At 52.2% G+C, this 26,131-nt stretch overlaps 1 protein-coding gene across 3 annotated transcripts in view; it reads right to left on the bottom strand.

Moving 5' to 3' along the window:
* Carm1 (coactivator associated arginine methyltransferase 1) overlaps window positions 1–26,131 on the bottom strand; it is a 38,243-nt gene that overhangs the window by 10,702 nt on the left and 1,410 nt on the right. For all 3 annotated transcript variants that reach the window (XM_048342244.1, XM_048342245.1, XM_048342246.1), the window contains exons 2-4: window positions 5,022–5,147; window positions 2,395–2,501; window positions 1,481–1,585 (exon numbers count right to left, since the gene is read on the bottom strand). In XM_048342244.1, the coding sequence (XP_048198201.1) occupies window positions 1,481–1,585; window positions 2,395–2,501; window positions 5,022–5,147 (338 nt within the window). The remainder of the gene's footprint in view (window positions 1–1,480; window positions 1,586–2,394; window positions 2,502–5,021; window positions 5,148–26,131) is intronic.

Genomic DNA, 26,131 nt, shown 5'->3' with positions numbered 1-26,131 from the left:
TGACTCTTTTTTTTTTTTTTTCATTTTGCCAGGCCTGGGGCCTGGGACTCAGGGCCTGGGCACTGTTCCTGGCTTCTTTTGCTCAAGGCTAGCAATCTACTACTTGAGCCACATCCATTTCCAGCTTTTTCTGTGTATGTGGTGCTGAGGAATCAAAGCCAGGGCTTCATGCATGCTAGGCAAGCACTGTACCACTAAACCACATTCCCAGCCCCCATGACACTCTTTTTTTTTTTTGCCAGTCCTGAGGCTTGGACTCAGGGCCTGAGCACTGTCCCTGGCTTCTTCTTGCTCAAAGCTAGCACTCTGCCACTTGAGCCACATCACCACTTCTGGCCGTTTTCTGTATATGTGGTACGAGGGAATTGAACCCAGGGCTTCATGTATGGGAGGCAAGCACTCTAGCCACTAGGCCACATTCCCAGCCCCCATGACATTCTTATCTCCAGTGAACCACCAAAAAGCTGGAAGTGGAGCCTGTGGCTCAAGTGGTAGAATGTGCTAGCCTTGAGTGAAAAAGCTCAGGGACAGAATCTATGAGACTTTTTTTTTTTTTTTTTTTTTGCCAGTCCTGGGGCTTGAACTCAGGGCCTGAGCACTGTCCCTGGCTTCTATTTGCTCAAGGCTAGCGCTCTGCCTCTTGAGCCACAGCGCTACTTCTGGCTTTTTCTGTTTATGTGGTGCTGAGGAATCGAACCCAGGGCTTCATGTATACGAGGCGAGCACCTTACCACTAGGCCATATCCCCAGCCCAGGGACAGCATCTAAAGCCCTGAGTTCAAGGCCAGGACTGGCACACACAAGAAAAAGTATGAGGGGCCCTCCCCTCATTTCAACCAATAGTTGGGTACAATAATGTACACCTCTTACCCCAGCTACAAATAAAGCTGAGACTGAACAATAATCAAGTCCCTATCTCAGGCACTGAGTGGTCTCACCTGTGACCCTGCTCAGCAGCTGAAAGACTAGGGTAGACAATTAAAGTTTGAGGTAAGCCCAGGAAGAAAAGTTTCGGAGACTCCATCTCTAAACAAACAGGCAAAAAGCCTGGCTGGGGGCATAGTTCAAATGGTAGAACCAGGTATAAGCAGGAAAGCCAAGAGCAAGGAAGAAAGAAAGCATGACTGTTGTAAAGCCCTTACTAACATAAGGCCTGAGGTTCCTTCCAACTCCAGTACTTCCAGGAGCTACAGGATGGGGAGAGGAAGGGGAGGGGGAAAGAGGAAGGGGAGAGGGAAAGAGGGAGGGAGGGGAAGAAGGAAGGGGAGGGGGAAGGAGGGAGGGAGGGGAAGAAGGAAGGGGAGGGGGAAGGAAGGGGAGGGGGAAGGAGGGAGTAGAGTAGGGAGAGGACACAGGTGCTGGAGAATGGGTTTGCCACAGGAGGGGTAGGGGTAGCGCTTTGCCTTGGCTGCCCTGGCAGTGGCAGCCCCCCCACTCCCACCTGCTAGGGTGACACTGAGGGCACAGCCTTGTGCCTCACCTTGTCCTTGAAATCTGTGTGATTCTGCAAGATGGCGCGCTGGTAGGTGCCGGTCCGCACGTAGTCTTGCATCATGTTCTGCTGCTGGGACAGGTAGCCATAGAACTGGAACAGAGACACAGCGATGGCACAGGGCACGCAGTGGGGCTGGCTCAGGTTCAACCTCCCTCAGGAGGCCCGGAGCCTGCTGGCTTCTGCTCACTGCTCCGCAGAAAGGGAGCTGGGGGGCCGGCAGGCACTGCCACCATCACAGCACACAAGGACACAGGGAGACGCTGCCTGGACGAGGAGGCCACCCAGAAGATGGCAAGATTGGCCATCGGTGGGGTGATGGCATCTGGGGCCACCTGCCCCATCACGGAGCCCCAAAGAAGAAGAGGAACAGATGGAACAGAACCCCAGAGCTCAGAGCGCCAGGCAGGCAGGTGAGGTGCGGTGTCTCTCTGTAAAACAACAGGCGAGCGGGAGGCAGCGTGGCACCTGGGCAGGGCCACAGGCTTTGGCATCAGGCAGACCTGGGCTTCCCATCTTGGCTCTGTTGCATAAGAGCTGTGTGACTTGGACCAAGTCACTTAACCTCTCTGAGCCTCAGTTTTCTCATCTGTAAAATGGGGACAATAACAGCACTTACCTCCTCGCGTTGTTGGGAGGGGCCGAGCGCTTCCGGGCACATAAGAGCGCTCAGGCCAGGCCTGGCACACAGCGAGTTCAGGACATGGCTACGGCTGCGGCCTGGGGACCTGCGCTTCACCCGCACTCAGATCCTTCCAGTAACCCTCTCAACGCTTCACAGATGAGGAAACTGAGGCCCGGCAGGTGGAGGGCACCCGCCTGAGGCTATGCAGCTAAGTGAGGGCCAGAGCAACCAGGGCACACACTTGGGTGTGGGGGGCCCAGAGTGGCTGCCCACTTACCTGGAAGTACTGGACGGCTGAGGACTCCTCGGTCCGCTCGCTGAACACCGAGCGCTCCAGCGTGTGCCCGCGGCACGTCTTCAGAATGTTGTAGAAGGAGCAGAAGTCTGCAAGCGGGGGGCCAGGTCACCGCCCAGGTGCCTGGCACCATGGGGAGGACGACACCTGGAGGGGACTCTTCTTTCTATCTACCTGGAACCCCAGTAACTGACTTCTTGTCTCCCGGAACTGCTCAGATTTGGGGAAAGGTGACAGCCAAGATAGGCACCTGTGTACAACTGAGGGCACACCCTGCCCCATGCTGTCTAGTGGGGGCAGGCCTGGGCACCTCAAAAAACAATGTGGCAGAGCTACCAGGGGCCCAGGCCTCAGATCTGGGTGTTGAACCCCACCAGCTAACCCTGTGCCCACCCCCAGATGTCAATGGTGGGGTCTGTGCAAGGAAAGTACACAGGGAAAACACCCCAATATTTCATAGGACAGAAAAAGCTCAAGGACCCACATATGTACATCAGGAACCCCCCATCACCCTGCCCAGGAGGCCATGTTATGTGGTCTCCTTAAATGAGTTTACTTACACAGGGATGAGAATGTGGCTTAGCAGTAGAGTGCTTGCCTAGCATGCATAAAGCCCTGGGTTTGATTCCTCCACACCACATAAACAGAAAAACCCAGAAGTGGTGCTGTAGCCCAAGTAGAAGAATACTAGCCTGAGCAAAAAGAAGCTCAGAAGCTGGGCACCACATGCCTGTCATCCTAGCCACTTCAGAGGCTGAGATCTGAAGGATCGTGGTTCAAAGCCAGCTCCAGCAGAAAAGTCTGTGAGACTCTTATCTCCAATTAACAACCAGAAAACGGGAAGTGGCAAGGTGGTTCAAGTGGTAGAGTACTAGCCTTGAGCTGAAGAGCTTAGGGACAGTGCCCAGGCCCAGAGGGAGAGGGAGAGGAAAAGGGGTAAAAAAGTGGAATTCACTTACAAAGAACTCCTTCTCTCTCTCTCTCTCTCTCTCTCTCTCTCTCAATACTGAATTTAGGGCCTGGTGCTCAATTTGGTGGGCCAGGGCCTCCTTTTGCCCTTTTTTTTTTTAAGGTGGGACTCAAGCTTGCTATCTTTCCCACAATGTCTAGTGTTCTACCACCTGAACCATGCCCCTAATGCCCCTAACCCATTCTTTTTTTTTTTTTTCCCCCATATAGGGTCTTTTGCTTTTGCCAGAGCCAGCCTCTAACTGCAATTGTTCAATTTTTACTTTCTGAGTAACTGGGATTACAGGCATATACCATGATACCTGGATAAAAGCATCACTTTAAAAGTGATTTTAGGGAACAGGGTGTAATATATCACAAGAAATGTACATACTGCCCTACTATGTAACTGTATACTTTTTACACAACACCTTGTCAAAAAAATTTTGTTTAATTAATAAATTACAAAAAAAAGAAAAAAGTGATTGTAGGGGCTGGGAATATGGTTTAGTGGTAGAGTGCTTGCCTAGCACACATGAAGCCCTGGGTTCAATTCCTTAGCACCACATACACAGAAAAAGCCAGAAGTTGTGCTGTGGCTCAAGTGGTAAAGTGCTAGCCTTGAGCAAAACCTTCTCAGGGTTAGTGCCCAGGCCCTGAGTTCAGGCCCCAGAACCAGGAAGAAAAAAAAAAAGTAAGGTTTTAAAATATAGGTTGAAGCATGGTGTGATACCACAACCTTGTAATCTCAGCACTCTGGAAGCTGAGGCAGAATGCTAACAAGTTCAAGGCCAGCCTAGATCCAGTCTCAAAATACAAAAAACCTTGAAAGAATATTAAAATATAGGTTTGTCTTTTCTTTTTTGGCACTGGGAATTGAACCCAGGATGTTGCACTTGCTAGGCAAGTGCTTTGCCACTGAGCTACATTCCAGCCCTAAAATATAGTTATTTAAACACACACACACACACACACACACACACACACACACACACACACACACACACACACACAAAAGAGAAGTAAGGCTGGGGTTGTGGCTCCAGGTAAAGCACTAGGCCAGCAGCCAGCCCCACAGCATGTGAGGAAAGAGACAGAGTGATTGGTAATGTGCTTTTACTGAGGCTATCCCAGAGGGGCTGTTGGTGACCTTGCTTTGTTCTCTTTGGTAGCTAGGCTGGTCTCTGCCTCTTGGAGTGCTGGGATTACAGGTGTGCTCTACCACACTACCCTAGCAATCTTTGATCATCCTTGTTCCCAATATACCTGTTAGTTCCTGACCCTAAACCACCTTTTTTTTTTTTTTTTTTTTTACCAGCCATGGGACTTGAACTCAGGGCATGGGCACTGTACCAATAGCTCTTCTGCTCGAGACTAGCGCTCTATCACTTTGAGCCACAGCGCTACTTCCGGTTTTCTAGTGGTTCATTGGAGATAAGTCTCATGGCCTTTCCTGCCCAGGCTAGCTTTGAACCTCAGCCTCCTGAGTAGCTGAGATGACAGGCGTGAGCCACCAGTGCCCAGCCACTCTGAACTTTTGGGCTTTTTGTTGTTGTTGTTGCTGCTGTTTTTAAGGAAACAGGCATCTCGTGACGTAGCCCAGGCTGGTCTGGAACTATGGCCCAATGGGGCGCCCAAGTTGGGTGCAGCGAGGCACCTACCGCTGGGAGTGGCAAACTGGATGAGGACGCTGTTGCAGCCCAGGGTGACGATGAAGGACTGGCGGCCCACGCGGCTGCACTCCGTCTCTCGGGACACTGAGCACTTGAACACACACACATCTTCATCTGTGGGACAGAGGACCCGCAGGAGTCAGCGGCAGTACCCTGGTGGCTGCCTATACCTGCTTTACCCCACCGCACTCCAGATTCTTTAGGGAAGCCACAGGGCCTGGGTCCCTTCAGGCCCAGTGAGGGAGGAGGATGGGGCTGATGATGGTGGTTCAGGACCAGGGCCCAGGACTCAGGACGCACCATTGTCCTCCCATTATCTCCATTACCAGTCACCCCAACCGTGGCCAAAGGATGAACTCCAACGCTTTGGCCCTGCCATGCCACAGTAGAGCAGCCAGAGTCTGCGTACTATACCATGCCTACTACTATTATTATTACTATCATCATTATTTTTGACTACTGGTAGTGGTATCCAGGTTTGAATTCAAGGTCTTAAGCTTGCTAGGCTAGTGCTCTACCATGTGAGCAGAGTCCACAGTCTGACTTTTTTGCTGGCTATTTTGCTGGTTATTTTCTGCCCCAGCTGGCCTCAAAGTATGGTCCTCTAGATCTCAGCCTCTGAATGGCTAGTATGGCATGAGTCATCTTGATCCTTCAGGAGAGCTCAACAGACAATGCATGGCAGGACATGGTGTGGTCCTAGAGGCAGGCAGCATACCAGCCTTTCCAGGCTGGGTGCTGCTGGTGGCTCATGCCTGCAATCCTAGCTACTCATGAGGCTGAGATCAGAGGATCCATGTCTGAAGCCAGCCCAGTCTGCAAAGTCCTTGAGGCTGTTATCTCCAGTTAACTACAAAGAAGCTGGAAATGGAGCTGTGGCTCAAGTGGTAGAGCACCAGCCTTGAGTACAAACGCTCAGGAATAGCACCTAGGGCCCTGAATTCAAGTCTCAGGACCAGCACAAAAGTTTCTCAATAGAATACTCTCATTAAATTGTTCTAAGAAGGTAGATCAGAACATTGTATGCTTGCATGGAAATATCACAAGTCATGTATGCCCATAAAACAGAATCGCAACAACCTAAGTTTCCAATCACTCCCAAAGTGGTCAGGAAATACAACTGTGTTGGAGGAGTCATGATGATTCCCAATGGAAAATGTACTGCAAAGGAATGAAACTGTAGTTCTGGCAAAAGAACAAACAGGTCTCAGTGGGAAAGAATCAAGAGTCCAGAAATAAACCTTCCTATTTAGGATCAATTGATTTGACAAGGATGCCAAAAGCACTGAATAGAGAAAGAATAAGTCTCTTCAACAAAGGACAACTGGATGTCTAGATATCCACCCCTGGAAAATCAAGGAAGTAGATCCCTGCCTCACACCATATCAATCCAGCACTAACTTAATATGGGATAACTAAACACAAGTGCCAAAGCTATCAACTCACAGAAACCAAAACACAGAGGTAAAGCTTTAAGCCTTTAGATTTGGCAACAGATTCCTAGCTGTGAGACCAAAAGCAGGAGCAACAAAAGACAAAGGCATACATTGAACTTCATCAAAATTACAGGAGGAGGGCAAGGAGGACCACTTAGGCCCAGAGTTCAAAAACTGCATAAAGGAAAACAAAATTGTATGAAGGGGTTGGGAATATGGCCTAGTGGTAGAATGCTCGCCTTGCATACATGAAGCCCTGGGTTTGATTCCTCCGCACCACTTATATAGAAGAAGCCAGAAGTGGTGCTGTGGCTCAAGTGGTAGAGTGCTAGCCTTGAGCAAAAAGAAGCCAGGAACAGTGCTCAGGCCCTGAGTTCAAACCCCAGGACTCGGGGCGGGGGGGGGGGGCGCGGCAGGAACTGCATGAAGCTGGGTTCTGTAATCCCAGCTAATCAGGAAGCTGAGATCTAAGGATTGGGGTTTGAAGCCAGCCCAGGCAGAAAAGTAAGTCTGTGAGACTCTTAAGAAACCACCAGAAAACTAGAAATGGTGCTGAGTCTCAAAGTGGTAGAGCGCTAGCTTTGAGCAAAAAGAGCTCAGAGACAGCGCCCAGCCCGGAGTTCAAGCCCCACAGCCAATAACAACAACAACAACAGCAAAGCAGCTATGCCCAGATGGCCAAGACTCCACCACCCCCTTCCCCCCATCGTTTCTGTGCCAATACTTAGGCTTGAACTCAGGACCTTATGATCTCCCTGGCTAGAAATTTCTAGCTCATGTGTGTCCCTGGCTAATTGAAATGGAATCTGACAGACTGAAGGGCTTCCCACCTGGATCCTCCAGTACCAGCCTCCTGAGTAGCCAGGATTACAGGTATGAGCCACAGGTAAAGAAAGCAAGAAAAAAAAGTACAAACTTTTGAGGCCTGTTGTTTTAACTATAGACCGAAAGTGCCATGATACCTGTGACAACTTGGATGAAGATCAAAAACATCTAGATCAGAGAGAAAAGGCAGACACGAAAGGTCACACAGTGAATGAGTCCATTCACAGGCCCCAGTGGGAAGAGGAGGCTGAGGGGTGAGCTGGTTGCCAGGGGCTGCGGAAGGCAGCATGGGCACAGGACTCAGTGGTGTGGGGTTTCCTTCTGGGGTGATGACAAGGTTTTGTAGCTATATAAAGGTCATGGTTTCACAACGCTGTGAATATGCTAAATGCCAATTAATTTTATACCTAAGACGATGTACTTTAGGTTAGGGGCCTACAGACACCCACCAGGCCTGGGCACCCTCCTGAGATACACAGTCTATACCCCAAGAAGGGCCAGCCCTGGGGAGCGGGGGCAGGTAACACATGCAGGCAGGGCAAGATCCTCCCATTTGTAAGTGGGTCCCGGGAAGGGAGTGTGGAATGGTGCCTGTGTCCACGCCCCTCCTGGACCAGGAGATAAAAGGCAATCTGATGACAGAGAGTGGAGCCAGGGAGGAGGGCCTGTTTACAAGCCAGGCAGCCTAGCAACACAACTGGTTGCCCTAGGCGCCCCTCTGCAGCCTGGCGCCGGGCAGGCGACCACAGCACCTGTGGCCAGCAGCAGGCGCCGGGCTAGGCCTGGGCTGAAGGCGAGGGGCTCTGCTTCCTATGGCACATCAGCATTGATGAAGACCACAAATGGACACAAGACAACCCGCACCAATCAACCAAGCACCTGACAAGCCACACCCGGCTCCTGGGCTTCTCATCTGGGTGGCTGGAGTGTGGCTCAGCCACAAGGCCCACCACCAGCACTGCACAAACACCAGAAGCAAACACCTCCCCACCCCCCAAGAAAAGTCTTTTTGTGAGAGACAAGGAGCTCTCACACAGAGGAGCCTGTTCTCCCTGTGCCCCAGCCTCTGCCTGCCCAACCTCCCCTCACCCAGATGTGCAGTGGGGACAAATGCACACCAGGTACATCTATGACCGGTAGAAAAGACACCCCACTCCCCTGGATGGAAAATCAAGCCCAGGAAAAAGCGTCTTGGGAGGTGTGGGGCTCCTCCTTCTCTAGGCCTAGAACCCACATGGGCCTGGGTCTGAGGGTAAGCTTAAGGTCCCCCCCAAAGCATTAGGCCAGCCAGTCAGGTAACCCCAAACCCTAGCAGACTCCTTGCTGGCATGCCAGTCCTCACAGGCCAACCCCACATTATCCATCTATTTGGTCTACAGCACCAAATAGCAGAGACTCAGAAAGGCCCTGTGAGAGCCACCAGGAACCAACACAGGCATAGTGAGGGCTTGGTCCAGGAAAATGGAGTGCAGGAGAGGGGCAGAGGCTATGCAGGGATCCCTGTGGCTGCTCCAGGGAGCCTCTGGGTCCAGCCAGGGAACAAGAGGGACAGAGCAGCATGAACAGAAGTGAGGCCAAGCAGGAGGACCCCTGCCTGCCCGCCTGCCTGGCTGCCATCACGACAGGGGGATAACTACATGAAAACCAGGTGCCTCCACGGGTAGCAGCTGCCTCCTCTACCCACATCACAAGCACCCAGTGCCCGCCACAGGCCAGGCAGACCTTGAGCCCCTTCTCGTCCTGCAGCTGAGACCCAGGCCCCTCTACTCTCTTCATCGAAGCTTCCAGAAGTTAGTGATCTCTTTCAAGGTCACCCAGCAAGAGAGGGACTGGAGTACTGGCTCCAAGGTCACCCCTCCTAAGTAGTACACCCAGAATTTCCAATAATCCTAGCTATTAAGGAGGCAGTGATGGGAGGATCCAAGTTCGAAGCCAGCTCAGGTGGGCATGACATTCATCTCCAATTAGTCACTAAAAAGCTGGAAGTGGAGCTGTGGCTCAAGTGGCAGAATGCTAGCCTTAAGCAAAAATGCTCAGGGACAGCATCCAGGCCCTGAGTTCAAGCCCCAGGAACAAAACAAACAAACAAAAAATAATAGAAGGGAGGTGGGGGAGGGGAGGGAACCCTGTTTTTATTTTTTTTGTGTTTTTTTTTTGGCCAGTCCTGGGCCTTGGATTCAGGGCCTGAGCACTGTCCCTGGCTTCTTCCCGCTCAAGGCTAGCACTCTGCCACCTGAGCCAAAGCGCCCCTTTTGGCCTTTTTCCATATATGTGGTGCTGGGGAATCGAACCGAGAGCTTCATGTATAGGAGGCAAGCACTCTTGCCACTAGGCCATATTCCCAGCCCCAACCCTGTTGTTTTGTTTTGTTTTTTTTTTAAAAAAGGCTTGAGCCAGGTACCAGTCTGTAATCCTAGCTACTCAGGAGGCTGAGATCTGAGGATCGAAGTTCATAGCCAGCCTGGTCAAGAAAGTCCATGAGACTCTTATCTCCAATTAACTACGAGAACCAGAAAACCGGAAATGGCACTGTAGCCCAAGTGGTAGAGCACTAGCCTTGAGCAGAAGAGCTCAGTGACAGCACCCAAGCCCAGAGCTCAAGCCTATGACTAACAATAATTAATAAACAGAATGTATTTTTTGCTTCATGGGCAGGATTAATGCTACTATAATGACTCCATTCTGATTGGCATCAGTTAAGTAAATGAGTGGAATATGCGCCAATAAAACCTTATTTACAAACACAGGCAAGGGACCAGGTCTAGCCTACAAGGGTGGTGGTGCAGAGGGAGAAGTAGAAGACTCCTCATCCTAGAGGAATGAGTGGGTGGCAGAGATACAAGGAGGCCCAGGTGAGAGGCTCCTGGGCACTGTGGGTACCTGGCTGACCCAGCCTTGAGCAGGAGATCAGAAAAAACCCTGAAGTGAGAAGAGGGAGCCACAGAGGGCAAGAGATAGCTGGCCGGTCAAGGAGGCAGCCTGCAGGCTTCCTCACAGGGCAGGGGCAGAACAGAGCTGGTGAGGGGAACAGCTGAAGCAAGCAGGAGACCATGGCAGACCTGTGGCTCACAAGAGCAGGAGGGACTGGGAGAATATACCAGGCCTGGTCCCCTCCCCGAGTGCCCAATGAGTCACACTGTCTCCCTGTCCAGCTGCTGTACTTTCTCCTCTGCTACCACCCTTTCTGCTGGGACATTGGGGTGCCACTACGGTTCCAGCTCTTCTGGGGACTGAGGCAGCAAGATCCTTCCTTTCTCAAAACCATATACCAGGCTGGGTGCCAGTGGCTCATAGATGGATTCCTAGTTACTTAGGGCTCAAGCCCTGGCCAGCGTGCCCAGCGGCCCTGGCCCCTGTCCCTCCTTCCTCCAGCCACCTCCTCTCTCTGCCTGTCATCTGTTCCCAGAGGTCCCCTGCATTTCGGCCCAAACCCCACCGCACTATGACTCCTGTTCATGCTGGCCTCACTGGGCAGAACACAGACACAAAGCTTTAGACGCAGACACAGAATAGGTGGCTAGTGCTCATGGGCAGCATGCTGGCCTGAGTGGGGTCCCCAGTACAAAGGAGGAGGCAGGGTGTGGGAGTCCAGGGACCCAGGCTCAAGTACTTGCCTGGGAAACCGCACCCTCAAGGAGGTAAGCCCCTCACTCTGCAGAACCTTCCATCCCTGAGTGGTGAGGGCAGGGGACTGACCCCTGCCTCTCCCTGCTACCAAATGGAGGAATAATTAAGGCTACTTATTTCCCCAGCCTGGGGGGTGGGGGGAGGAGGGGGTGGTACAGTGGGAAAAGGAGGACCTGGCCTCCAAATGTCACATCTTTTATTAAGTGGCCTCCTACTGACAAATGAAAGCCTGCTGCCCGCCCCCCTTCACAGTCAAAGATTAGAGTGAGGTGAAAAGGAGAGCAGGAGGAGGGAGGTACCTCCCACCCCCACCACTGGCAAATCCAGGTGTGTTCCCAAAGCCACAGCTGCAGCCCAGCTTCCCCTGCTCCCCAGACACCAGCATCCCAAGACAGGCCCATGGGGGAAGAGGCTGGGCCTCCGTGTCCCCATCTGTCCAGCAGTGATCCCGCCATCCCCCAGCATCCTGGAACTTGGCTAAGTCGAGAGCCATCGGTTCGGGTCCCCCCACCAGCACCAGTGCACTCTCCACCTCAGGAGCTCGAGATATAATGGACACAGCATGAGGATTCCACGATCACAGAACGTGCTCACAGAGGACAATCCCATCCCGAAACCAGGCCTCCACGGCCAGCTACAACCCAAGCCTATGCCAGACCCTCTGGGAGTGTGGCACTCACCTCCCCTGGGGTACCCCAGGATCCCAGGGCCACCCTGGGCTCCTGGGCAAATCCCATGTATCTCCCACAGGCACACCAAGTGACCTCCAGGTCCCCTGGCAGGGTTAGCCCATATATATATATGGCTTAGCTTGGCTGTGTCCTGTGACCCTAAACGCTCACATCCAATACATACATGGCCACAGCAACATAAAACCCAATATAGAATGAGTGAGTGAATTCATGGGAGCAGAACAAATGAAGGAAGATGAAGCCAGTTACGAAAAAAAATAGGCTCGGAAACCAGACATTGCCAACCCCCTCCCCACCCCCCAAAAAAGCCACATGCAGCCTGAGATTAAAAACAGGAGGCTTAAACAGAGAGGAGAGGGCAGGGACAAGGAATGGGGGAAGGGGGGGGCTACTTAGGGAAAATCTTCTGACTTCAGGGCTGGGCTCCCATTGTTTAAAAGCAGGCGGGCAGCCCTAGGAGAAGGCTGCAGGGGTGCAGGCAAATTTTTACTTCACATCACATTCTCCAGAGTGAGGTGGGGGAGTCTCCCTGCTACAGTAAGCAGAGCTGGACAGGAGGACACTGGCCAGCCCCACACCCACCCCAGGAGGTGTGATGGGGGCGGGGCGGGGTCAGACTGCCCAGGGCGGCCTGGCTTCTGTGGGCATTCCAGGCTGTGGTCACCTGGGCAAGCCCTCCTCCTCCTCAGCCTGCAATGCCAAAGGCCAGGGGCAGCAGGCCCAGCACCAGGGTCAGTCCGCCCCAGCCAATCAGTCAGGCTTGAACCCTCTTTGGCACTCCCTGAGCCTCCACGTGACAGTGTACAAAAACAACACTAACCATGGCTTCACCCGTGACAGGGCTGTGTCACAGCAAAAAATAAAATAAAATAAGATCAAGCCTCAGAAAGAACTGTGTCCCCAGGAGGCCACCCCCAGACCTAGCCTGACAGAAGCCCCATGGGTCTGTCTTCCCAGCTGGAGAGCCACCACGGAGCCACGTGGTTGACAATGTAATGTTCATACACACTGGCATCTTCCTGTGTGTGTGTGTGTGTGTGTGCACACGCACAAACAACCCTGCTAAGAAAGTGGTCTAACACTGAGATCCGCTGCCTGCCCACTTGTTCTTCATTGGAAGTTTCACAGATAACAACAGTTTAGGCTTTCAGGGTGACCCCAGCACAGGTGTAAAATTACCGTAGGATAAGGTTACCCTAGGAGGGAGGTCTGATATCAAGGGCTACCCCCCATTCCCACCCCTCATCCCCTCCATCATGGGCTGTTGCGGGGGGTGGGGGGGGTGATGGTACTTAGGGCCTTGTGCTTACTGGGCAGGTGCTCTACTAACTTGAACCACGCTCGTTCCCCTTTTGCTTTCCTTCTTTGTGGAACAGGGTCTCGCATGTGTGTCCAAGCCAGTTGGATAGCAACCTTCTTATTTGCATTTCTACTGTAGTTGGAAGGACAGACACCATACCTAGGTACTGACTGAAATGAGGTCTCACAGAGCTCAAAGCCCAAATCTTCCCCCTCTGTGCCTTCCAGGCAGCTAGGATTATAGGCATGAGCCCTCCGGCCCACCACATTTTTATTTCTTAAAGTGGGAGTGGGCACAGCAGGAGTGTTTGGCATTTTAACATATAGATAATATTCTCTTAGTTATGACCTGAAGCCACCAGGTTCAGCCAGAGCCACCATGGGCACAGCAGAGTCCAGGCCAGCTGTAGGAGACCTGGCGCCTCTGGGGTGACCCCAGGGTGGAGAAAGGCCTCTTGCCCAGAGCACCCGGAAGCTCAGGCAGGGCTGAGGCTGGTCTGAGCCTCCACAGGAGCCTTCACTGCAGAGTGCACAGAAGGGCAACCCCAAGAACAGAAGGACAAGACAAAGCCAGGGCCTGGCTTTTCTGAAAGGAAGGCTTGGGGGCAATTACATGCAAATGTCTCCCCCTCCATGCTAATCAGCGGCTGCCAGGCCAGGCTTTGTGGGCTACAAAGGGACAGCAGATGTGCCCAGGGCTTGGAAGCTGAGAGCTTAGTGGGTAATTGTAGAAAAGGGGGGGCAGGCTGGCCTACCTTTCTTCTCGGGGAAGAAGCGGGCACTCTACAGCTGGGATTTCTCATCACAGCCAGGCTCTTGCTGCATCTGCCCCACAAAGCACCCTTCCTCGCCTTCAGCCCCACGTTCAAGGCGCCTCAGCTGGCCCAGAGCCAGTCAGGCCCCACCCCAGCCTCCGAGGGCCTAAGGGTCCCCCAGGGATCTTTGCCTAAGTGGGTTTTATTCATGCTAGAGACACTTCACCAGGCTGCTCCTACGCCCCCCAGCTGCCACACGCCGGGAGCTGAGAGGGTGGGGGGTGCTCACAGAAGAGACGTTTTGACTTTGGGACCCAGGGGAGAAACACTGAGTAGGGCCAGCGCCATCGATGCCACAGGAAGGGCCTCAGCTTGGCCTGGAGAACAGGATGCTTGAGTTAGAAGGATGGCCTCCCGCCCTGAGGCCCTAAGGCTGCCTTGCCAGATGTGAATCCAGATGTGGAACAGCAGTGGGGAGGGGGAGAGGAAGTTGCCGTAACAATGAAATCTCAGTGACTCCGGAGACCAACATGGTGGCACAGGACAAGGGAACACAGAACCCAGACTCCCAGGAGAAGCCCTTCCCCACCAGGTGCCACACTGACCAGCCTGTGTGCCCAGGTTTGGAGGGGGGGGTGAGCTGCACGGAGGGGTGTGAGGGCTGCATGGGTTGCAGTCCTGACTCTTGCACTGCCCTGTTTGGTGCCTCAGTTTCCTCATTTGTAAGCTAAGATTATGGGGCTCCACATGGGGGCCGCACCCCCCCCCCCAATTCAGGGCAGAGGACAAAAGCCTGGATGCTCCAGTGTGGCTCACAGCAGCCACAAGAATGTGAGGAAAGCTCTGGAATGCCTCTAGTGGATCTGCAGGAGGCCCCAGCCTGTACGGATTGTTTTCTCATATGCATGCAGCCTCTCCTCTCCTTAGGAACAGCCAGAGCAGCCTGGGGCCACAGGCAGGGCCGCAAGGGAAGGGGGACAGAGAACCCAGGTTGTCAAGCAGGATTCTAGACAGAAAACCCATCACACACAGTGAAAACGAACCCCACCTCACCTTGGGGAGCACAAAGCTCTGCCGACATTAAAAGCCAGATAACTCCGGCCAAAGTGCCTTGCTTTAGATAGACAAGAAGATGGAGGGACTGAGAATATGGCCTAGTGGCAAGAGTGCTTGCCTCGTATACATGAAGCCCTGGGTTCGATTCCTCAGCACCACATATATAGAAAATGGCCAGAAGTGGCGCTGTAGCTCAAGTGGCAGAGTGCTAGCCTTGTGCCAAAAAGAAGCCAGGGACAGTGCTCAGGCCCCGAGTCCAAGGCCCAGGACTGGCAAAAAAAGAAAAAAAGAAGATGGAATAAAAAGAGAGGGACTCTTAGGCTCCATGGAAGCAGGCAGGCAAGCGAGAGGAGAGAGAGGGGCCCCCCACAACTAAACAACAACTACCAGCAGGCCAGGGTCAATCTAGAGTTGATTTGGGGTACACAACTGCCCAACACATCCAACAAGCCCCCAAGGCTTTGAGGGCTTGGAAATGGGGGTGTGGTGAGTCCTCCAAGCCTAACCCTACCCTGCCAGGCCAGGGTGAAGCCCCATCTCAGTCTCCCTCACAGAGAGCTGGTCTTGGGGAAGCACGGGGGCGGGGGGGGGGGCAGGCCTCCTCTGAATTCTTCACCCACAAATCCAAGTGGTGCAGTGTGAGGCCAGGGCAGGTGTTGACACAGCCGCAGTGCCCTGGGGGCTTCAAGATTGAACTTCTGTGCTTGGCACTGGTGCCAGCCCTCCAGACACACCCTCGGCTACTCCACCAACTGCAATCACCTCTGAGGTTGAAGAGAAAGGTCACTTGGCCAAGGTCACCAGGTCAAAGCTGCACAGCTCATGCTCCTCAAACCCTCCAGCAGCTCCGACCCAGAGAGGCTTGCAGCCCTGAGGTGGGCAGGGAGCACTAACCAGGGCCACTGAATCCTCAAAGCTACAAGGAGGCTGGTGGGGAGGCGGGGGGGGGGGGGGGGAGCCACACATGCACCCCACCCACCACAGGCTGCCCCCTGGTCACGCAAGGTGACAAGTTCACTCCCGGCAAGTGTCCTGCCTGCCAGGAACCACACGTGCCAAACACTATTTTAAGCACCTGAGTGCTGTCAGCTTGCCACCTGCCACAACCCTCTACAGTAATATTGTCCATATTCCCAGTGTACATGGAGGAAACTGAGGCACAGAGGAGGAGAAGCTGGAGCTGGCAACCAGCCTAGGCCTGTGTCTTCTTCTCCCCAGTGTCCTGGAGGCACTCGGAGGCACTCATCACTAAGTGAGCACTGATTCAGCACCTAAGGCACCATGTCCCCAGACCCCCAAGTGCAGGGCTGGGTGTCTAGTCCTGGCGGCCCTACCCCATGCCTAAGAATGGAAACTGGCTCAGGAGACCACAACCACAGTGCAGGTAAGTCCAAGCTCCAGGCAATCCCTACTGCCCACACCAGAAATAAAAGGTGGGTGACAGGTTGGGAGGTTGCCATCTCCCCACCATCTGTGGCCTGGCTCACTCTGTCCTAAAGCAGCCCTTGACACTACCACCTCCCCTGACAGGGAGGCTCAAACCTGTAATCCCAGCTCTTACTTTCAGGACTGGAGTTCAAGGCCAGGGTGAGCACAAAGGCAAGCCCCCTATCAACAAAGAATCCGGGAGTGGAGGTGCCTACCTGTCATCCCAGCTATGTGGGAGATGGAGGTAGGAGGGCCAAGGCCCCTGGCTGGCCCCAGGCAAAAGCCTAAGATCCTACTAGAAAAAACAAACAAACAAACAAAAAAAGCAGAAAGGCCTGGCCTAGGGAGGGTGAGTCAAGGGGGAGAGTGCTGGTTCAAACTCTGGGTTGGGGGGCTGGGTAAACTACTCCCAAATCTCCACAGCATTCTTCTCCAGGATGGCCCCTCCGATCCCCTCACTCCCAGGCCCCTCAGACACGGGGTGGAGCACCTTAAAGTCCCTCCACCTCTCCACAGCTGCGCTTCCCCTTCTACTGTCAGGGAGGCAAAGGGAAACTGGGAGGCTCAGCCAGGTCACAAAGCAGTGAGCACAGAGCAGCGCTTACTCGGGAGCTCCCCGGGCTTGGGGTGCTGCCCAGCCATCAAGTGGTAAAGTGCTAGCCTTGAATGTGAAGAGGCTCAGGGAGAGCGCCAAGGCCTGAATTCAAGCCTCACAACCCACCAAAATAAAGCAAAATATAGGCAGGTGCCAATGGCTCAAGCCTATCATCCCTGCTACTCAGGAGGCTGAGATCTGAGGATATCTGTTCAAAGCAGCCCAGGGAAGGAAACTCAGACACTTATCTCCAGTGAACGACCAAAAAGAGCTGGCAGTAGAGCTATGGCTCAAATGGTAGAGCACTAGCCGTGAACAAAGAAAAGGTCAGGAACAGAACCCATGCCCTGAGTTCAAGCCCAAGAAGCACCACAAAAATTAAGTAATAAATTAATCATAAAATATCAACTCAAGGGGCTGGGGATATAGCCTAGTGGCAAGAGTGCCTGCCTCGGATACACGAGGCCCTAGGTTCGATTCCCCAGCACCACATATGCAGAAAACGGCCAGAAGCGGCGCTGTGGCTCAAGTGGCAGAGTGCTAGCCTTGAGCGGGAAGAAGCCAGGGACAGTGCTCAGGCCCTGAGTCCAAGGCCCAGGACTGGCTAAAAAAAAAAAAAAAAAAAAAAAAAATCAACTCAAGGGGCTCTAGGGCCATCCACAGAGCAGATTGAGACTTTCACTCTTCCCTGGCCTCGCCTCTGCGCCTGGAACATGCCTATCCCTCCATCCACCTTCTCTTCAGACACTGTGCTCCCAGCCAGCGGCAAAGCTGCCTGCACCCACCAGTTGTCCAGCAAATCCTAGGCGCACAGCAGGCTCCCCCTAAAAGGAGCCCACCTGCCACAGGGAGGAGGAGGTCACCTGAGCCTCCCCAACCTGCTCAACACAAGCAAGGGTGAAGTGACTGAGACCTGGCACTCGAGCCATCCATGCATTCCTGTCAGGCCTGCCTTCCCTATCACAAGGGGTGCAGGCTTCAGGGGGCCCAGAGAGGGTGACTTCCCAACTTTTCAGGCTGTAATGAAGTTACACATGCCTGGCATTTTAGGGAGATGATAGCATATATTCCCCAGCAGGCTTCAGGGCCCTGCTACTAACCTAGCACTCTGTTGCAAATCTAGCAACTTTAGTCACACTAAATAGAAACATAGAGGCTGGGGATATGGCCTAGTAGCAAGAGTGCTTGCCTAGTACACCTGAAGCCTTGGGTTTGAATCATCAGCACCATATATATATATATATATAAAATGGCCAGAAGTGGGGCTGTGGCTCAAGTAGTAGAGTGCTAGCCTTGAGCAAAAAGAAACCAGGGACAGTGCCCAGGCCCTGAGTTCAAGCTCTAGGACTGGCTAAATAAATAGAAACATAGTTATATCTACCTACATGGCAGCTCAGGGTACAGGGCTGGGAATGTGGCTTAGCAGTAGATTGCTTGTCTAGCATGCATGAAGCCCTGGGTTTGGTTCCTCAACACCACATACACAGAAGAAGCCGGAAGTGGTGCTAGCCTTGAGCAAAAAGAAGACAGGGATAGTGCTCAGGCACTATCTGGAGTTCAAGCCCCAGGACTGGCAAAAAACAAAACAAAACAAAAAAGCAGTTAAGGGCTGGGGATATGGCCTAGTGGCAAGAGTGCTTGCCTCGTATACGTGAGGCCCTGAGTTCAATTCCCCAGCACCACATATACAGAAAATGGCCAGACGTGGCGCTGTGGCTCAAGTGGCAGAGTGCTAGCCTTGAGCAAAAAAAAAAGAAGCCAGGGACAGTGCTCAGGCCCTGAGTCCAAGCCCCAGGACTGGCCAAAAAAAAAAAAAAAAAGCAGTTAAATTTCCAGAATGTTTGCATTGCCACAATGCAGGGCAGGGCAGAGGGGTCTGGAGAGTGGGGGGGTAGGGCGATGACTGAGAAGAAAGCATGGAAAGGGATTACACTCTGTGCCTGACAGGAGGAGCTGGGCCAATTAAGGGAGACACCTATGCCTGCAGGATACCTGGATTCAATAAATTACACCAGTGGCTCAGATGTATAATCCTAGCTACTCAGGAAGCTGAGATCTGAGGACTGTGGTTCAAAACCAGCCTAGGCAGTAAAGACTCCCATTTTCAATTAACCGCCAGAAAACCAAAAGTGGCACTGTAGCTCAAAGCAGTAGAGTGCTAGCCTAGAGCAAAAAATGCTCAGTGACAGCACCCAGACCCTGAGTTCAAACCTCAAGCCTCACACCACTGACCAAAAAAAAAAGTTACTTCATGCCAGGGTGTGGTGCATGCCTGTAATTCCAGCTATGGGGAATAGAGGAGGACTGAAAAATTCCTGGCCAGTCTGGGCAAAGTGAGATGGTCTCAAAACAATACAAACAAAAGGGCTAAGGGTATGGCTCAGATGGTGCAGGCTTTCATCCCTGGTATGGCAACAATCAACAGAAGTCATGCCAGGCTGAGAATGTGGGTTAGTGGTAGAGTGCTAGCCTTGGGCAAAAAGAACTTAGGGACAGTGTCCATGCCCAGAGTTCAAGGCCTAGGACAAGCAAAAAGAAAAGGAAAAAAAGACCATTTTATTGCATTGTACATGGTGGCACACACCTGTAGTACCAGCTACTCAGGAAGTCACTACTCCTCAGGGTGGACAGACAGTTTGAGCTCAAGAGTTTCACAGTGGCCTGGGCAACATTGTGAGACCCTTTCTCTAGAAACAAGTGACTGCAACCTAAACCTGTTTCCCATTTTACCTTTTAAAGTTTTTTTGTGCTGGTACTGAGGCTTGAACTCAGGGTCTGGGCTACTGTCCCTGAGTACTTGTGCCACCGCTCCACTTCCAGCTTTTTTGGTTGTTCAGTGGGGAAAAGAGTCACAGACTTTCCTGCCAGCTTGGCTTTGAACAGAGATCCTCAGATCTCAGCTTCCCAAGCAGCCAGGACTACAGATGTGAGCACTAGCACCAGGGCCAGTTTCCCACTTTAACTCCTCCATTTTTCTGAGGAGACCTTTTGCTCCAAGCGGGGCGTGCCCACACCCCACCCCTTAAGCACACATCTCTCCCTTTCCATTTGCCGAGCTAACTCTCCTTGCAAAAGCAGCCTTGAATTTGGCTGAACATATGGCTGGCTGCCTGGGAGGAGGCTGCATTTCCCAGGAGTCTTTGCAGCTAATTGTGACAGACGTACATCCCAGCCAATGGGATGGAAGCAGAAGTGCCCTGAGACACTGTGGGTTTTGAGTAGCAGTCACGCTTGCTTGGCAAGGCCTCTACCACTTGAGCCATGCCTCCAGCCTCTTTTTGCATTTTTTTTCAGGTAGGATCTGGATTTATGCCAGAGTCGGCCTGAACAGGGATGCTCCTACTTGTGCTTCCAGTGTCACAAGAAGTGATGGGCACATGTCACTGAGCCCAGCCTTTGTGCTTCTGCTTAGCTGAAATAATAAGCACACACCACTGTACCTAGCCATTAGCTGAGATGGAGTCTCACCTACTTTTATGCCCAAACTGACCTCAAACCTTTGTCGCCCATCTCCATCTCACTAGTAGGGAGCTAGGATTACAAGCTTGAGCCACCCTACCTGGCTGCCCTGAACCAATATTCAGAAACGTTCCTTAGCAGATACCAGGCCTGTGACCTCTGCAGGTTTCCTCCTTTATCCTTTCCTTAATCATACTGTCTGGAAGTCAGAATGTGATGGCTGGACTCCAGCAGCCAGGTTAAGCCATAAGGAAAAGACCTGTCTTAGGAGTTGACCTGAGACAGGCAAGCAGCCAGTGCCATACTTAAGTGTGACAACTGTCTTGTGGAAGCTGCTGCTACTCTAGGTCTGTCATGTGCAGATAAGCGGAGTCCTGGCCATCCCTCCTTTGCTGACACAAACACATACACACAGTAAAGTAAGGCTCTGCTGTCCACCTGCCAGGTCATACTTGCAGGGCAGGCACTTCCACCCACTTTTCCACTAGCAAAATGGGGTTAGAACCCCTCAATACGAGGGCTTTTAGAAACCAGTGCAAACACAGACCCAAGGCCACCACTTGCATGCAGGCTCCCTGCCTGGGAACGCAATAGGCTTAAGCCATCTGGATGGGACATGTCCTGCTCAACAAATTTAGGAATTTTGACTTAAAGTTGATTGGGGCCAGATTCCCCACTAGTTCCTGCTCATGTGTGCAAGCTTAGCTGTAAAGTGCCAGCAAGTAAATAGTACAGGTGGGCTGGGAATGTGGCTTAGTGGTAGAGTGCTTTCCTCCTGTACATGAAGCCTTGGGTTCGATTCCTCAGCACCACATATACAGAAAAAGCTGGAAGTGGCGCTGTGGCTCAAGTGGTAGAATGCTAGCCTTGAGCAAACAGAAGCCAGGGACAGTGCTCAGGCCCCAAGTTCAAGCCCCAGGACTGGCATGCATAGATAGACAGGGCCTTGATGGCTCAGTTGAATATTCCGTGTTTGTGTGTGTGTGCGTATGTATGTACTCACCCACCCATGCACGCATACAACAGATACTTGGGTTTGAACTCAAGGCCTATCCCTTAGCTTTTTTGATTTATGGTAGCATTCTACCACTTGAGCCACAGCTCCACTTTGGCTTTTTGCTGGTTAAGTGGAGGTAAGAGTCCCACAGACTTTCTTGCCTGTGCTGGGTGCAAACTGCAATCCTCAGATCAGCGTAGCCTCCTGAGGAGCTAGGATTACAGGCACAAGCCACCAACGCCCAGCTATTTGTGGATTTTTTTCTTCCCAACCCCTTACAACTGTAAAAGGCTCTTAGCTCTGACTATAAAAATAGGCTGCTAGCTTCCTGTGGCCCTGAGGCCTGGATTCTGTGTCCTCCCCTTGCTTACCCCCCCCCCAAGGTCAGTCACTTGAGTCTGTGAAGGTGAGCATGTGTGGAGTCTGGCACATAGTAAGTGCTCAATAAATGGCAAAAAGGACAGCAGCTGTTTAGCAGAGTGCTGCCCCATGAAGGCCCCTCTGCTGACCTCACTTCTTGCTTGTCACCCAGCTTGACAAAGGGTCACCCTACAGGCTAGACACCTAGAAATGCCTCCAATATCACAGAGGGGGGGGCCAGGACCCCGCTTCTGTAGCAGCCAGCCTTTCAACAAACGGGTTTTCTCTGGACTCTCCATGCCTGGCAGGGTCCCCACACACTGAAATTGAGCCCCACTCAGCTTGTGAGCCACACGGGGGCAGGGAGAGCACAGGGCGCTGGCCACACTGGCTTGGGCTGACCAAGACAGAAAAGGACACAGTCATCTCCAGAAGAGCTCCACCAGGCTGAGGAACTGATTCAGCGGGACCTGGTCCCCGCGTCCCCAGGCAGGGACTTCCCTGGCCATCGCCTCTGTTCCAGGGGTGTGCAGGTGTGCAGCTTGCACCCCCAGACTCCAGAGGCTATGCTACTGCTCCCAAGTCCCAGATGCCCACATCAGAGGCCTTCCCTGCCCAGGAAGAACAGACTCCTTTCAGGAATTGCCTGCCCTGTGCCCATCCCACAGACAAGACCAGGGCAACTGCAGTTGGCTCAAAGGGTGGGGGGCCTCCTACAGCCATGGCTGCTCCTCCCAACTAAGAAGAACCCCAGGACAAAGGGTGTTAGCCCAGAAAAGCCAGCTCTTTCTAGAAGCTATGGCCACCACAGTGACTCAGGAGGCTGAGATCTAAGGATCACCATCCAAAGCCAGCCCAGGCAGGAAAGTCCCCTTGAGACTCTTACCTACAATTAAGCAGCAAAAATCTCTAAGTAGAGCTGTAGCTCAAGTGGCAGATCATTATTACCCTTGAGCAAAAGCTCAAGGACAGCCCTGAGTTCAAGCCCCGAGACCAGCACAAGAAAAGAACAAAGGAAAAGCCAGCTCTTTGATCGGCAACACCAGTGACATTGCAGTCCTCTCTAAGAAACTAGTGGGGTACACAGGGATGCCCTGTGCCACACCCCATTCACCTGGCCCATGTTCCTGGCACCCCAAGGACACCCCAGGACAATGCTGAGGAGGAAAACGAGGCTTCCCCACCCCTTGGTGCAATCCCAGAAGCCTCCAGTTCCCTGCACTGACCCCACCTGTGTCTCCTCCGGCCTAGGATACCCAGCCTTATGACCAATTCAGGCCCCAAAGGGCCGGAGTGGGAAGAGAGAAGCAGTTCATCTCAAAAGAAGGCCTGACGCTCTGGGTGGCCTGCTTCACAGCCGGCTGCAGGTATAAGAGGGCGCCCCTGGCCTACCCAGCTGTTCCACGGTGCCCCCCCTCCCACAGGGTGGTTGGACCATGCCAGGCCTTTTCTAGAGGCTGTATGCAATCCACACCCCAGGGCTCACTTCAGATCTCCTCCTCCCCAAACTCCTTCAGGCTCAGAAACCAGTGCCTGTGCGACTTAGCCACCTCTGAGGCCACCATCAGCCACTGCTGGAGGGCTAGGCACCAGTGGCTCACACCTGTAATCCCAGCTACTCCAGAGGCTAAGATGGGAGGATCAAGGCTCAAAGTCAGCCTTGGCAGGAAGGTCCCTGAGGTTCTCCAATGAACCACCAGAAAACTGGAAGTGGAGCTGTGGCTCAAGTGGTAGAGCACTAGCCTTGAGTGGAGAGCACTCCAGGCCCTGAGTTCAAGCCCCACAACTGACCAAAAGAAAAAGAAAACAGGTGGGACACAACAGCCTGACATCACCACCCATCCTAGCCACAAGGAATCCCAGACACAGCACCCCACAACTAAGATGTAAGATGAACCAACTCATGTAACCCACGGAAGAGATTCCTTGCAGATTCCTTAATGGAAATCAAGTCTTTGTGGAGGTAATTAAGACTATAAGGCCAGGTGCAAGTAATCACACCTGCAATCCTAGCTTCTCAGGAAGCTGAGATCCGTGGATGTGCTTCAAAAGCCAGTTCAGGCAAGAAAGTCTGTGAGACTTTTCAATGAACTACTCAGAAAAAGCCAGAAGTGGAGCTGTGGCTCAAGTAGTAGAGAGCTAGCCTTGAGCACAAAAGCTCAGGGACAGCATACAGTCCCTGAGGTTCAAGCACCAAGACCATCACAAAAAATAAGAATCTCAGGATTACACCTTGCTATCATTAGATAAAAGTAGGCCCCAAAGCCAATGTCCAGAATTTCAAGAAAAGATGAAAAGCCTGCAGGGCGCCAGTGACTCATGCCTGTAATCCTAGCTACTAAGGAGGCCAAGATCTGAGGATGGTATTAAGCTAGTCCAAGCAGAAAAGTCCATGAGACTCTTTATAACTGATTAGCCAGCAAAACACCAGAAGTAGAACATGGCTCAAGTGGTAGAGCACCACCTTGAGCAAAAAAAGCAAAAGGACAGTGCCCAGGCCTTGAGTTCAAGCCCCAGGAATGGAATAAGAGAAAAGGCCATAGAGACAAAGGAGAGGCCCCAAACAACCTCACCCTCACACTTTTGGCCTGGATTGGTAATTGTTTTTGTTTCCTGTCCTGGGGCTTGAACTCAGGGCCTGGGCAGTCTCTGAGCTTCTTTTACTCAAGGCTAACAACCCTCACTTGAGCCACAGTACTTTCAGCTTTTTCTGTTTATGTGGTACTGAGGAATCAACCCAGGCATGCTAGGTAGGCACTCTACCACTAAGTCACATTCCCAGCCCACTCTGAGTGAGTTAAGCTACCAACCTGTCACTCTGGGGGTCTCAGAGCACCTTTTCTTGCTCCACCCCATGTAACTCTAACAGAGAGAGGAGGAAATCACCCCCCCCCCCCCCGCTGGAGGTTATATTTTTTTCTCTGAGAACACAGACTTTCCCCTGCTTCCCTGAATTCTGCCTCAGAGGATTAGAGGGGGTAACTCTGAATACCAGCAACATTTCCACCATTCTTTCTTCCTTATGGCTGGCGTGTGAAGTGTAGGGACACACCTAAGCCTCACCCCACCAAGCCCCCAGCCACTTGCATATTATCAGCAAAAGGAAAACACAAAATGTGGCTCAGGCCTGTAATACTAGCTACTTAGGGACTGAGATCAGAGGATCAAAGTTCAAAGCCAGCTCCGAATTCCCAGAGACACTGATCTCCAATTAAATAACAATAGGAAAGCTGGAAGTGAACCAGTGGCTCAAGAGGAAGAATGCTAGCCTTGAGCAAAAGAGCTCAGGGACAGCCCAGGCCCAGTATTCAGGTCCCAGGACTGGTACAAAAGAAATAGAACGTAACTTTAAAAAAAATTATGCTGGGCATGGGTGGCTCACACCTATAATCCTAGCTGCTCAAGAGGCTGAGATCTGGGGCTGGGGATATGGCCTAGTGGAGCTTGCCTCGTATACATGAGGCCCTGGGTTCGATTCCCCATGTACCACATATACAGAGAACGACCAGAAGCGGCGCTGTGGCTCAAGTGGCAGAGTGCTAGCCTTGAGCAAAAATGGAAGCCAGGGACAGTGGTCAGGCCCTGAGTTCAAGGCCCAGGACTGGCCAAAAAAAAAAAAGAGGCTGAGATCTGATGGTCACAGTGGCAAGCCAGACTGGGCAGGAGACTATCTCCAATTAACCTGCCATAAAACCAGAAGTGGCACTGTGGCTCAAAGTGGTAATGCTAGCCTTGAACAAAAGAGCTTAGGTACAGCAGCCAGGTCCTGAGTTCAAGCCTGACCACTAGCCAAAAAAAAGTCACAATAGTTCCATAAATTGAAAATGATCTGTTTCTTCTTCCTTCTTTTCTCTCTCTCCCTCTCTTTTTTAAAAAAATGTTTAAAAAGTAAGCCAGGCCCTGGTGGCTCACACCTGAACTCCTACCGACTCAGGAGGCTGAGATCTGAGAATCAGGTTTTGAAACCAGCCTGGACAAGAAAATCCATGAGACTCTAATCTCCAATTAATACCAAAAAACGAAAAACAACAACAACACAAAAACCTGGAAGTGGCGCTGTGGCTCAAGTGGTAGAGTGCTAGCTTGAGCTCAAAAGCTCAGGGACAGGGCCCAGGCCCTGAGTTCAAGCCTCAGGACCAGCACCAAAAAAAAAAAAAAAAAGTTCAAGCAGGAAAATTAACTCTCCCAGAACCTTGTTTTCTGGACAGGGTCTCTAGTAAGCCCAAGCTGGCCTTTACCTCCATATCCTGCCTGAGTGCTGGGACTACAGGAGTGTACCACACCAGGCCTGCTCCCCACAAGTTAGCTTTTTTTTGTTTTGGGTGGTTTTTTTGTTTTTTTAAGAGTAAGCTCTAGTGACCCCAGCTTGAGAAACTGAACCATCATTTGATGCCCATGAATGCTTACCGAATGAATGGTTTCCCTAGGAAAATCTGGGGTCCTGCTGAGCTTAGGTGGGAGTCCCTAGCCAATAAGAACTAGCTTCTCCACACCTCAGCTTTTCTTCAGTCCAAAAAAGGATCCCCACTTAAGCCCCAGAACCGGACTCCTCCAAGCAAGTGTCCTCAG

Source organism: Perognathus longimembris, chromosome 3, assembly GCF_023159225.1.
Source record: "Perognathus longimembris pacificus isolate PPM17 chromosome 3, ASM2315922v1, whole genome shotgun sequence".
In the NCBI taxonomy this organism is placed as follows: domain Eukaryota; kingdom Metazoa; phylum Chordata; class Mammalia; order Rodentia; family Heteromyidae; genus Perognathus; species Perognathus longimembris.
The sequence above is the reverse complement of the archived record's forward strand: the minus strand, read 5'-3'. Positions and strand labels throughout refer to the sequence as shown.